This window comes from Blennius ocellaris (assembly GCF_963422515.1).
Source record: "Blennius ocellaris genome assembly, chromosome: 8".
NCBI lineage: Eukaryota > Metazoa > Chordata > Actinopteri > Blenniiformes > Blenniidae > Blennius > Blennius ocellaris.
This window is the reverse complement of record NC_137657.1, coordinates 18,418,293-18,432,016: the sequence shown is the minus strand read 5'-3', so window position 1 is coordinate 18,432,016 and position 13,724 is coordinate 18,418,293. Positions and strand designations below refer to the sequence as shown.

The 13,724-nt window shown below is 38.7% G+C and overlaps 1 protein-coding gene across 1 annotated transcript; it reads right to left on the bottom strand.

The window, feature by feature from the left end:
- Positions 1-64: 64 nt before the first annotated feature.
- entpd3 (ectonucleoside triphosphate diphosphohydrolase 3) lies at positions 65-11,428 on the bottom strand. Its single transcript, XM_080500701.1, has 11 exons — positions 11,369-11,428; positions 7,783-7,846; positions 7,249-7,386; positions 6,340-6,457; positions 6,108-6,267; positions 5,345-5,504; positions 4,347-4,574; positions 3,460-3,723; positions 3,273-3,383; positions 2,735-2,872; positions 65-1,959 (listed from the first exon to the last, which is right to left on the bottom strand). The coding sequence occupies exons 3-11, from the start codon at positions 7,381-7,383 to the stop codon at positions 1,771-1,773; spliced, it is 1,503 nt and encodes a 500-aa protein (XP_080356827.1). The 5' UTR covers positions 7,384-7,386; positions 7,783-7,846; positions 11,369-11,428; the 3' UTR covers positions 65-1,770.
- Positions 11,429-13,724: the final 2,296 nt, after the last annotated feature.

Below are 13,724 nucleotides of genomic sequence, written 5' to 3'. Positions count from 1 at the left end.
AAAGAAGCTGCGCACAGGGAAATGGATCTGAGATCAAGAAGCAGCAGCAACATATTATGCAGTCAGTGTATAAGTTTATTTGAAGAGATGAGTACAGTCGGTGCATCAAACACCCGTGCACAGATTCCATCATGACATTAACATCAGCATCATTGAAAACATTTCTTTAATTGAGTGTGTTGTAAGGAGAAGTAAAAAAACAAACAAAAAAAAACACACAAACACATACATAAAAGTGAGCGATTATTCTCATGCGTGGCGCCCCAGTTTTGGAGATTCGAGCAAGACTTTATTCCATCAGAAGGTAAGCTACAATAATCAAAGCAAAGCAGATTAGTCTGTGGTAAACAATAGAAAATGTTCTTAAACCTGAGCACTGCCTGTTCAGTGTATTTGTAAACTTTGATATTTAGATTATATTTAGAACCTAGACTTTATCTCCCTTTTTGGCCAAGTTTTTTCTGGAATGTACGTCAGCGGTTTCTTCTAAATTTCCCAAACTGAAATAACTGAGACAATACAAGGGAGTCGATAATGAATATGGTGGGACTGATGTTCTTTTTTTCATGCAAAGTCTAGCTTCATGTATTTGATCTGAAATGGTCACACAGTCTCTGAAAACTGTGTGATGATGACCAATGTTGACAGAACCGTATTTCATCTTCTGGTGCCATTTTATTAAGTAAAATATGGATATTATTCAATTAAACAGCCATTATGTATCCCGGAGTACTCTGCCTTGTATGAAAGCCTTCCCCCTAAAATCACACAATGTGGCTAGTTAATAATCAGCAGACAACACAGTCTCATTACAGTTTGTTCTAGTCTAATAATGCAAATTACTTTGCCATGTATTTAGACCACAAAGTCAAAGAAGAGGGAACATGTCATTAAAAACAAGTGTTATGAACCAATTGAGTTCATGAGTCAGATGACACACCACATTAAAGATGTAGTCTGTGTTAATGTATGTGCACTGTGTACTGTGTATAATGCAGGGAGAAAAACATAATCACTCGATGAGTAAACAACTCGTGCTTCGGATGCATGTGAGTGCTCGAGTGAATGCACGTATACAGTAGAATGTCATTTTGAGATTTAAAACAGACATTTGTGATTACACAATTACAAATACCCAACTACAAGCACATGGGCATCTATGTGCGACTCAGGCAGCCACTGTCATCACTTATATGTTAATCACACTCGTGTAAATACAGAAAGAAAAACATTGTTTGCTTCCCTGAGGTCCCCAAAAAAGAAAAAAAGCATGTGTATTTTACAAGTACATCTCAAAAAACTTGAATATCATAGAAAAATGAATCATTCAAATTTAGTACTTCAAAATGATTGAATTATATATTTTTTTTTAAAACACAGAAAAAACAGATACATCCAGATAGTGTGTTTTGGATTCTCTTTCAATTATAATCTAAAATGATCAAGATTAAAACAAAAAAGTCCCCATTTTTGGTTTAACATAAATCCCAAAAATATGGAAGTTTGACTTCGACGAAGTTTCCCACTGTATTGTAAAGATTTGAGTCATGCCTGTACTTTTTACAATTTCACATCTGAATGTAGCTCAAATGTCAAATTTGAGACTAGTTTTTGAGATAGAAGGCAGTTAATGGCTCATGCCGAAGGAGAGAAAAAAAGGCACATCTCCATTTGTAGTTTATGAAATAGGTGCCTGAACATGCTTTCATAGTGATTTCCAGTCAACTGCTGCTCACAAAGGATGACCTTTGACATTGCAAACTTCCATGCTCAGTAGCAGGTGCGAAGGAGGACGATGAAAACAAAAACAACAGTTATGATGGTTAAAGCTGAGAATAGAAATATGAGGCCAGCGAAGACGGGATTTGTCATGGGGGGGGTTTCTTTCACCTCAGACGGGAGCATGTTGGACATACTGAGCATGTAGCCCAAGCTCCAGCCTATACTGGTTGATTTTACCTGAGGAGAACAAGAGAATATTGTTTAGCCTGCATACACACACATTGTGTACACACAGAATATTTTCCATTCTACAAACTACCAGTTTGTCCAGGACAACCCTTTGCATATCTGGAGAAGTTGGAAATATGGAGCAGTCCTGTCATGAAGTTGTACAATTAGTGCTCCGGGGCAAAAGATGAGTCATAACACTCAAAGAAAATCCCCCAGCGTGACTTTTGAAGCTGCTTCCACAGGAACCTAGCAGACACTGAAAGCAGCACTCAAAGCATACTAACCCTTTTGTTGGAAGCCGTTGGGGACCAGCTTTGTATCAAGTCCAAAGGCCAAATTACGTACAATTAGGAAAGAGTGATTGCAGTGAGCGCCTTTTTTGGGCGCTGCTATCTTTCTTTTTGAGGCATGAGAAATGTAGCGAGTGTCACATATGAGGAATCCCCCTCTGCTCAGGGAGTTCCTTTGTGGAAAAAAATACATTGCATGCCTTTCATTCTGACTTCCTGACTTTTTGCCAACAGATGATTTGTATGTCAGCCATCAATTTTGGGGCTGAGTGGGTGGCCTCATTTCACACCCTTGAATGTCTTTCTGTGTCTGCACGCCAGTACTCAGTAACAGCTCACTTACAGGAACTCCTATCACAAAAACTGGGAATAACTTGAAGAATTTACACCAGAAATTATTCAACACATGCTGCTGTAACAAGAAGTAAGAACATGTCAGAGAGAAATGTGAATTGAGATTGTTGGCTCTTTTATTGTCTTGTGAAACCAACCTCTTTTGAAAAGTTTATATTTTTCCAGGTCTCTTCATCAAATTTGTATCCGTCAGCCAGCAAAGTGAAGACATAGTGTGCTGCAAAGCAGTAAGTCCTGAGGTATTTTTCACTGATCCAGTGCTTTTGTATTTTCAGCTGAAGTGAAGAGAAACAAACAACAGTTTAGCCTTTGATTAAGAGAAGAATGATAAAATGGCAATATTGTGCTCTTTAATAGAAACAAAAAGACAGGAATATATCATGGCATAGTCTAGACTTCACTTCGCATCAAGGATCAAAACTATCTTGACAGCAAGTTTCCCAACCTGCTTTCGCCTGGTTATTCTTGCAGTATGAGTATACCACTAGGTGGTGTATTTAGTCACTCAAAGAAGCAGCTTGAGGAAAGGTTGAAACAAAAAAAGCTCAAAGTCTTGGCTACAATACAGTGGCAACAGCTTGTCTAATATTTACTGACTTTAACCAGTCAGGAAAACTGCATCTCCCAACTAACCCCCCCCAAATTCTTTAGGTGCCAACATTTTGACAAACTTACCATTGCCCACTGTGTGTGACAGAAAGTCCTAACTGAGGCGTTGAAATCATTAAAGTCTGTTGCGCCTTCACTAAGCACAGCCCTGGCAGTGTAAAAATATCCAGCGTAAGCCTGAGGAGAAAAGCACAAACAAAAACATTGAATTGTGTTTTGGCTTCTTGCTTGTGTTACATTTTCCGTGTGTTACCATAAAATCTCCGTTGACTGGCGGCTGCTCGACGCCGTTGAAGCCGCACTGTGATGACGAACAAGTCTTGAAGTCAAATATGGACTTTACTATGTCTCCGCAGACGTCAGAGTTAGGGGTGCCGATCAGGAAGAACTCTTGATCTGGGTCGTAGTTTTTTGGTTTCTTTGTGCATTCTGTGTCGTAAATCGACGAGGCCTTCAGTGTAATATTGAAACCTTCAGGGTAGCAGGGGTTCTCTATATAGGCCGGGTTCGATGATCCCTGCAGGGGAGGAACAGGAAGAGTCATGTTGAATGAGATAACATGACAGAGGTACAGGCAACATAACCACTTCCAAATTCTTTGACAGATAAAAATGCAAAAAGTTTATTCCTTCTTACTGGGACTCCACAGCTAATTAACTCCCAGTATATGATCTCACAGTATAGCATATTTCTTCATCTAGAATTACTTTTATGCTCAGATTGACGTAGTCAGTTACCAGAAATACCAGGCTTGTCTGACAACATTTATAGTTCAATCAATATACTTAATGACATAATGCATCCTTGGCTGGTTCCCCTTCGCCCGTTAGCTCTTGAGAGACGGCAGTGCACTATTCGATGGTTAACTGGGTTTTAATGGACTTTGGCTTGTGTATGTATGCAGAAATACATCTATTTTCACATATGGGAACATTAAAACACATAGGGAGATGAAGGTAGATTGTGTGTGTGTGTGTGTGTGTGTGTGTGTGTGTGTGTGTGTGTGTGTGTGTGTGTGTGTGTGTGTGTGTGTGTGTGTGTGTGCGTGTGCGTGCGTGTGTGCGTGCGTGCGTGCGTGCGTGCATGTGTGTGTTGGGGGTTTATATAAATATGCAAGAAAAGGGAGGAAGAGTTACAAACCTGAACTATCTTATCCAGTACCCTCTTCTCAGCCTCATTTTTGCCATAACAGAGGTAACTGTGTGTGTAGACGATGTAATTGTAACCATACAGTTTGATAGGCATGTAATCAGACCCCTTCAGATTCTCTGGGATTGCAAAGGCAATCTGTGTCGACGCTCCACCAAGATCCATGGAACCAACCGTCTGCGATCCATCTGGGCGTACATACTTGTTCCACACGTTTTTCTGAAATTATGGTGAAAATGGGTCAGTTAAAATTAAATATTAGAAAGGGAAAGAAAAAAATTCACCTTAATACACAAATTAAATGTAATGTTAAAAGAAATTAGAATGTTTAAATACAAATTGTGTATATGTTGTTATTTTATGTTCTGTAATTTAACAAAGCCACGCAATGGTGTACCTGGTCTTTATGTGTGGCGTTTGCATGTTCTCCCTGTTGGTAGGATTTTCTTCCATGTACTTCCAGCTCATCCCACAGTCCAAAAACAAGTATGTGAGGCTACCGAGTGCATCACAATTGTCGAGGCGTGTGAGAGTGTGTGAGATTGTCTCTGTTTGTTGTTTTGAATTGTGGTGTGGTCAGTGCAAACGTAAATTAAACAAAGTGCAATACAAGATGGACAAATGCAGGTAATTTAACAAAAAGTGTTGAGTTTGCGCTTCATGCCAGCAGCATAAAATCTGGAAGTGTCAGACAAGTGAACAGACCTACTGTGTAATAAAATTGAATTATCTCTTAATTTTTCAGCTGATCAGTGCTTTGGGGGCTTCTTTGTCATTTTTTTTTTTTTTTTAATTTAATAGAAGGGTAGATCAGATCTAACCGGTCCCAAGTTTAACAGACTTACTCTACTCTATTTCTGTAATAATCCTTATTCTTATTTCATGCATTTTGTCCAGTGTGATCGTGAGGTTGTATTAATCATAATCATTCAGATGCTCTGCGCATCATGTCATTTTTCTGACAAAGCCAAATTATAATGTTGTCTTACTTCGACTAAGTTTCCCATCAGGTAGTTGACAGTGATCCATCCATACAGTCCTTCTTCTTGACCACTGATGATGGAGGCATTTTGGAACATGAAGGGCAGTGAACCCAAGTATTCTCTGAGACTTCCCAGAACTTCATTGGCCTTTTGTTCATTTTTCTCACTTAGCAATGTAGAGGGAGAGTGAGGTTAGTGGTTGTAGAGGGAATTTGGTGTTAGAACAGAAATTAAAACACTTTGTGTTGCAGAAACACAAGTAAGAAAAAAAAAGTTAATTAAGTAATGCGAAATAGAACCTGTGCAGAGACAGAGGACGATACAAAAATAAATACACTCCAGTGAGTATGGAACTTTATAAAACTGAAGCAGTGGATGGGTTATATTAATTATATTAGCTTTATGAATAATCTTTGCCCACTACTGTGATAGTCTAAATATATTGTTACTGCTGAGGCTTCCTGGGGAGTCAGTGTGCTTCGGGGGGAAACAAAATGGCAGCTTAAATAAACCAGGTCAAGAAGATAACTACACTAGGGACAAAACCCTTAAGGGCCACAAAACTCTGCTTTATTTAATCTATTTATTTTATTTATTCAATCACTAATTGATGAATCGACTGTTCTTCCATGTCTCACAAAACAGCATTTGTTTAATGTGAAAATATATGTATCATTGTGTTTCTAATGCAGATGCTGTCCGATTTCACTTAAATTAGTTTGTTTTCATACAGTGATGAAAATAAGTGAAAATCCTGAAGCTTTCTTACTGTAGCAATCTCATTCCTGCAGTAGCCCCCAGAAAGAGAAGGGTAGTATTTTGTTTCTCAGCTGGAATAGTTTTGTTGACTTCATTCATGCAATTTCTGAATCCTTCCAAAGTTTCAGCGTCTTTCTGGGGGTCAACTTTCATTTCTGAGATGGGAAGACCTGTGGGCACAAAACACTCAAGTAAGGCAGCTGTGACAGTTTTTGAGAAATTTTTTGGAGACAATTGCTTACCAGAAACTCTGCAGTTCATCAGTTCTGTTACTACTCCTGTTTCATTCTGCTTATCCCCGGGCCACTCATACACGTACACATTGGAACGAGATGAACCCGAGTCTATCACTATGCCATACTGAAATATAACAGAAAGACAAGATATCATGTTACAGGAAGACATTTTAATCACATTGACCTGCTCTCATCAATCACATCCCAAAATGATTGTAGTGTTACTTAATTAAACCCTTCAGAAAATTAAATACATACACAGGAAAGTAATTGTTTCACTTGTTTTTTCTCCCACAGTTAGGTCTTTGTCAATATAGTAGTAGTCAGGTAATGTTTTGTGTTGGTTTTCGCTCACGACCATAGCTGTCATCATTTTCGGGGTTCATCTCACCCATTAGATTATGGTTACATCAGTTAGTTGGATGAAGATGTCAGAACTGGATGTCAGATAGCTCTTTTAGGGCTTTTTTTGCATCACAGGTATAATAAATACATAATTTACATGTTTGCTGTATGTAAGGAAGACAGAGTTAGTTCTGGATTCCTATGGTACATCTCTTCCATTAAACAGGAGCTTATTAGAATAATGATTGAGCAGCTCTTCCACAGAAATAAGGTTTACATTGTGCTAATTTCCAACAATCTGATCTGTGAGTGCAAGAGAGACAGTTCAACTTTTTTGTTTTTACCTGCATAACAACCTATATAATCCCAATAAAATGATAAGTGATGCATTAATTTATAACACATTATTCCCAACACCGGTTATCACTAAGCCAAATGATGAAACATGCTACTTTTTAATAATTATACATTTTCAATATAGTTTTTTTTCCATTATCAATTTTTATAATTTGCAAGTGCCTAAGTGTTTATCTCTGGCTCAAAGATTTTTGTATGTTTGTATGTTTTCACCTGTATGCCGTACTCTTTATTCTTCCAGGTGTCTTGGATGACAGCAACTGCAACAAGGGCAGCGATGCTGGCCAACAGCAGAAGAAACACTAATGCTATTCGACACTTGTAACCCATTTTCTGTTTGGAAGCCATTTCCTGTGGGCATGATATTGAGCATTGTGCATATAGTTAGACAATGTGGAATACTGTCTGGCTTTTAATTTGGAACTCGGCTGCTTATTTTGAAAATGCAGTTGCAAAGCATTCAGTCGACCAAACGAATTCCGTCACTCATTCACTTATTCACTCATTCACTCATTCACTTATTCACTCATTCACTCAGTGAAAGACATTCAAGATTTTCTGGACTGGCCTCATCGGTCTACCCAAGAAGTCTGGTTTTCACTAAGAGCTTTTCAGCTCTCAAAGTATTGACATGGTAGAAGCAATAACAGCAATCTATATTTACAAAAGCACTGACAGCATTATCAAGCTGGTTGACTCTGCACATCAAAGTTTTAAGGAAATCACATCCTGATCAATAGACCATACCTCCTTATGGATTCCCGAGCCCGTCGGATATTGGAAGCTCAGTGAGGTAGAGCCTGGTCAGTACCTGGATGGGAGACAGCGAGGGAACACCAGGAAGCCTGAGCAAATGTAGTGTGAGAATTAGTGGTTGGTGATGGTCGGAGGGGCCAATGGCACAGTTTGACAGTGTGCCCCAGGGCAGCTGTGGCTACATACATTGCTCACCACCATTGTGTATGGAGTGAATGAATAATGCAATGTACAGTGCTTTCAGTCTCGGAGAAAAAAGTGCTATATAAAGCTCATGCATCATTATTATTATGAAAAAATAGGAATCACAAGTTAGTGTGAACTGCACTTGTAAACCTCTGTAGTTCACAAAACGATGTGACTCCACTGGAATTTGCCTGTAAGTCATCATTGTCTGTTTTATCCTCCCATGTCGAAAAAGGAGACAATTAGAATCCAGTTGAACCAAAAACATACTCGGTCTATTACACATATCGAGAATAGAAGGCAACAGTCCAGAGAACGTCTTCACATGGTCAAGTCCAAATGTTGAATTCTGTGGAAACAACTCAAGAAAGCGCTTTATTGGCAAAAGTCAAGCACAAGCGGTTTTCTCAGGAGGGGTGGGATACAATTTCGCTGTGCCAACTGGTCGGTATTAACTGGAAATGAAGGTGACTATTAGTTAAAGATTCATATCCTGCTACCTCTTAAAGAAAAATGTAAAGTCGGTTACATTCATCCTTGTTAATCAACCAAACCAACTTTGTATGAGATTTCTTTAACTCCATCAAAAGACCACAACTCGGTGAGATACACATCACCGCACAGACGACATAGTTACCTCATCTTAATAATGCATAATCTTTCAATGTTAGAAACACTTAATCAGTCAAGTTTGATGTGATTGAAACTCCTCCATTTTGGTCTGTTTATACCCACTGATGATAAACAGTGCTGGATTCCAGGTCACTGGGTGAGCTTTGCTCAAGAAAAACTTCTATGCAAACACAGACTTCTCCTGTTCTTACAAACTCTTGCAACTAATGTTATGTCATCACAAAGATGCACAGGAGGGTTGCAATTAGAGGTCACATACGAACACTTGAACATGAGATGTGGCTCCTTGGCTGTACGCAGACACAGAAAAACACACACACACATGCGCACACACACACAAGCACACCAGCATCACATGCATACACACATACATGCAAGGGCAGACATTCCGTGTCAATGTCTGGGTGGCATTAAACTGAAGGAAAAAAAACTCCCAAGCCAATGTTTGAGGGATTGATGTTGTATTGGGAAGACACTCATATGGTTTCCATCAAAGATAGATCATTTCACCACTCCATGCTGGCCCCCTATAGACATACTATACACATATATTGAACGTGCTTTTTGATGACATTTAAGTGACTTGTATCGTTTTCATGTAAACTGTTGAAGTCAGAAATGCAACATGCCTTCTCACCTTAGCTGAAGCCTTCCCAAAACATGTCTCGACCAACAAATTTAATGATTCTTCTTGTGAGCCTTAATTTATTTCATCTCAAAAAGACAATATAAATGCCATTTAATTTCAGTCTCCTTAATAGTAACACACACACACACACACACACACACACACACACACACACACACACACACACACACACACACACACAAACACACACACACACACACACACACGATGCTTGAATCCATTCTCTTTTATTATGGTTGACCATTTTGTAGTTATTTCTCATTTCTCTTCAAATGTATGAAGTTTAAATGTTTGTTCTTCTTCTCTTGTTGCTCTGTGAAGGTGTTCTAAAAAAAAAGAAACTGCAGCATCACGGTGTGCTTCAAGCACTGGCTTGTCATCATTACATAACTCTAATGACAGTCTGATGTCAGTCAACCTGTATCTGTAAGTACCGTCTTGTCCTCATCTGAAGTGTCATTATCAGACTGTGAATCACTTTGTGGACTAAAGAGATCCACCACTCTTCTCTCTTTCTCCCACTTTATTTGGTATCTATTAAAGTGTCTCCCATACCAAAACAGTTTTAAAACCAAGAATAATTATTTAACTCCTGTAAGAGCTGCTCACAGTAACACTGAAATCTCCTGACAATCCTTTAAGTTGAGCTCTCTGACGTTTCCACTGAAAACACAAAGAAAACAAGTACTTCAAAAGTGTTGGAGGGTGTGATTAGAAAGCATGTCAACAAGCATGCCTGATGTTTCTGACAGATGTCTCCTTAAGTCAACTTAACACACAACAGACACGTGTGTATCATAGTTGAAATTCTACTGTTTTCCATGATAAAGGATGAGATTATTGACAAGAACCACAACCCTCCCTGCTAATTGCCCAAGATTTTCATCATTTCTAATCTATTAATTGATTCATTTAATTTTCCACCACTGTGATGGTTTTCTCTGCCCTCCATAGGGTTTAATTCTCCTTGCTACATCAGGGTTAATTCTTCTTGTGGTTCTGATTTTACTGATGCGTTGTTTCAGGACCTTTCCTTGCTTGTATTGTTGTACATGTATTGACCTGTTTTTAAGCAAGATAAGAATTCCTAAGTCCCCTATCTGTTTTTTTTTTCAGCACTGAAAAATAAAAGGAGTTGAAAAGGAATTTAGGATTTTGAGCCAAGAGTATTTAAAAAAATGAAAATGGATTAAAGCTTCTCTTTATCTGTTTCGCTCATGTTTACTCACTTTGTGATATGGTATCAGATTCCATGAGCCTGCCAAAAGCTGAAAAAGTTTTTTTTCCCCTCACATTTTTCATAGAACTATTATGGCAACAACAAACTGTAGTCCAACTGTCGTACTAGAATTTAAACACAAATGTTCATCAATCATATAGGATAGAAATCTCAAAACACAAAGTGACAGGAGCTCATTAATCTCTGGCTCTGCTGGCTTGTTAGGCTCATCTGGCTCATCTGGTCAGTGTCCGAGCTGCTCTGGTGAAGAACCAGTGAGTGTGAATGGGTGCAGTGGAAGCAGCTTCAAATCTAGTTAATAAAAAAAAAAAAATATATATAGATAGATTTCGAGAAAGACGTGAGAATGATTCCAGACATTCTTCAGACAGTTATTATAAAAGTAATTTTGTGCCATTCATTCATTCACAGGCAAGTTTTGACAGGCTTTGTTTTTTTTATTTGTTTTCAAAATCACAATGAATTGCAGAATATTGAAGTTATTTATTCTCATGTCGTCCTCCATTGCACACCACAACCTTGCAGTCTTCAAGGACACAACCAACAGTTGAAGTAAAACTTTGCATATAAAGCCATATTTTTTTCCCCCCCATAAACACATCCATGTGTAGCCAGTTGTCATATGACTCATTCAAGCCATGTTTGCACAATTTCTTCCCTTTGCTTGTAGGGGCTGGTCCTCAGGTGGGGCGTGGAGTAATGTGCAATCAGACACATCACACAGACTGTAACATTACAACACAGTAATACAATGAAACTGCGCTGATCTGTGTTAACTAACATTGCAGTCACATGCAGTGGTGGTTTTTCTGCTGGTTCAACACAACAATAAAACGCTGGGGAAAAAAAGTAGTGCATATGTTCCTTACCTTGAATGGCTTGGCTGCAGATCCTGGCTGGGAGTGGGAGTGAGATGTCTCTCAAGGAGAGATGAGGAAACAGAGCAGGAAATGGGGGAGCAGCAAAGGAAATGAGAGAGCAATGAAGTGTGTAGTGAGTTAGAGCGATCTGGACTCTTGAGAGAGACTAGCCCACAGTAACATGAGTGGTGCACCCTAACACAACTGAGAGTGGGAGTGAGGGGGGAGCATGGGAGGAGCAAAGCCTACTGGCTCCAGTTCTTACCACTCCTATCACACCAGAGCAGCCTGTACAGACAACACACAGGCTTGGGACGTCAGCGTCAATCTTTAAATACAGATGAATGTGTCTGTGAGACAATATGAGGAGATCGGGTTAGTAGTTAAAAAGTTATATCATCAATACAATAAAGTAGAATGTGCAATCTGTTGAGTGGTTATCCTGAAGTCCGCTCTCATGTGATCTCGTTGAACTCAAAGCTGATGAATAACGTGAAAAGCAAAAGCCTCAAATGCTGCATCAACAATCAAATATGTGTTGATACCTGCTCGATTCCACTCTTTTGAATATATGTCCTCACTGTGAAAATCATGAGTCACTCCTGTGAAACAACCTATTGTGGATTACAAAAGACTTTTCTTTTACTGATGGATATTAGTACTTCAGTTTGTTTGTTTTGCTTTCAGGGCAAACAGTAAGGAGCTGAGAGCATAACTGTAACTGTGGTTCATCAAACAGCAGAGAGTTCTTGTATGTATACACATGGAAATGTTTGTATTTTGTAGCACTTTCTGAAAGCATGACACCAGCTTTCATGGACACTGTGATTATTAGTCTGCATAATATCACTCCAGGACATTACCTTTGAAGTTCATTGCTTTGTTCTTCTTTAATTATGTTTTAAGTTATCAAACAATACTTGTCCATCCATCCATCCATCCACCATCCATCCATCCATCCATCCATCCATCCATCCATCCATCCATCCATTCATACATACATACATACATACATACATACATACATACATACATACATACATACATACATACATACATACATACATACATACATACATACATACATACATACATACATACATACATACATACATGGATGACAAAGCTTCCGCTTATCGAGTGTTCATCATTAGGGAACAGCTGCTAGAGACATGCACTTTCTCCCTCTGAATCCCATAGAAAACCTCTGGAATGAGCTGAGTGGCTGTGTTGAGACTCGTAACTCTGTACCCCAGAACCTTAATGACCTGAGGGCCCTACAAGTAAAGTGGGATGGCAAACCTCAGCAGACAATATGTCGACTTGTGAACCGGATGACACGTCAGCGTCAAGCTGTGATTGAAGCTCAAGGGGCCATGACAAGCTTGAGACATTGACATTTTTTGTTGTGTATACTCTGTGTTATAGCTGTTGTTGTAGATTATTTGTTGTAGATTATTTGAGATTATTTGAGGTGACGTAATCACTATTGCATGCTTCTACTTGAATGCACTACTTTCATGATATATCACTGTACCTTAAACATTTTACATTATTTTACATTATCCATAAATTTGATCTGAATATCAGATATCCTTTAAATCAGTAGTGCATGTATGTCTATATGTATTAATGTATCTATGCATGTGTCTATAATTGCTTCCTCAAGGGGCAATATGAAATGATTTGACTACATGTTACTCCATCATCTAATTATGTAATTATTAATTAATTATGTATTGCAATCACTGACTCATACATGTTTTCTTTGCAGAAATAAGTGACATTTAAGTGAAGTCTCTTTCTTGGATGCCACATCGCCATACACATTCAGTTCCAATATAAACCTGTCTACTTCTGAGCTGTCTTTCAATAACACACACTGATGGGGTATGTCCAAGTGAATCACATGTCTGATTCACACATAGTGAATGTAATGTATTTTTAGCTGCATACTGTGAGACCTGAAACCTATAGATCTGACTGAGGTGGAAAGACAGAATGCCGAAAATGAGATTAGCACCTAGAGAGGAAACATAATAAGAAGTCTGGCATACACTTTTCCTATAGCGATCGTGCTGTGGATGCAATGATGTGGCCAGTTCAGAGCTGGACTTGTTTTACACAGACTTTACTGCTTCTAAAGGTCATAATCATCCAATGCTAATGCAACTCAGATGTGAAGTGTCACAGAGGTCCATTCATTAGCTGCCACTCCCTGATTGTCTTTTCAATGTGGAAACTTTTCTTGTGAAATTTATTTTTTAAAAACAATGCGAGTACCAGTAAGACAAACAAATTGTACCTGTGCTACTCCAACACAATTACATACACATTTTAAAATATAATTTTTTGGACTTTAGAT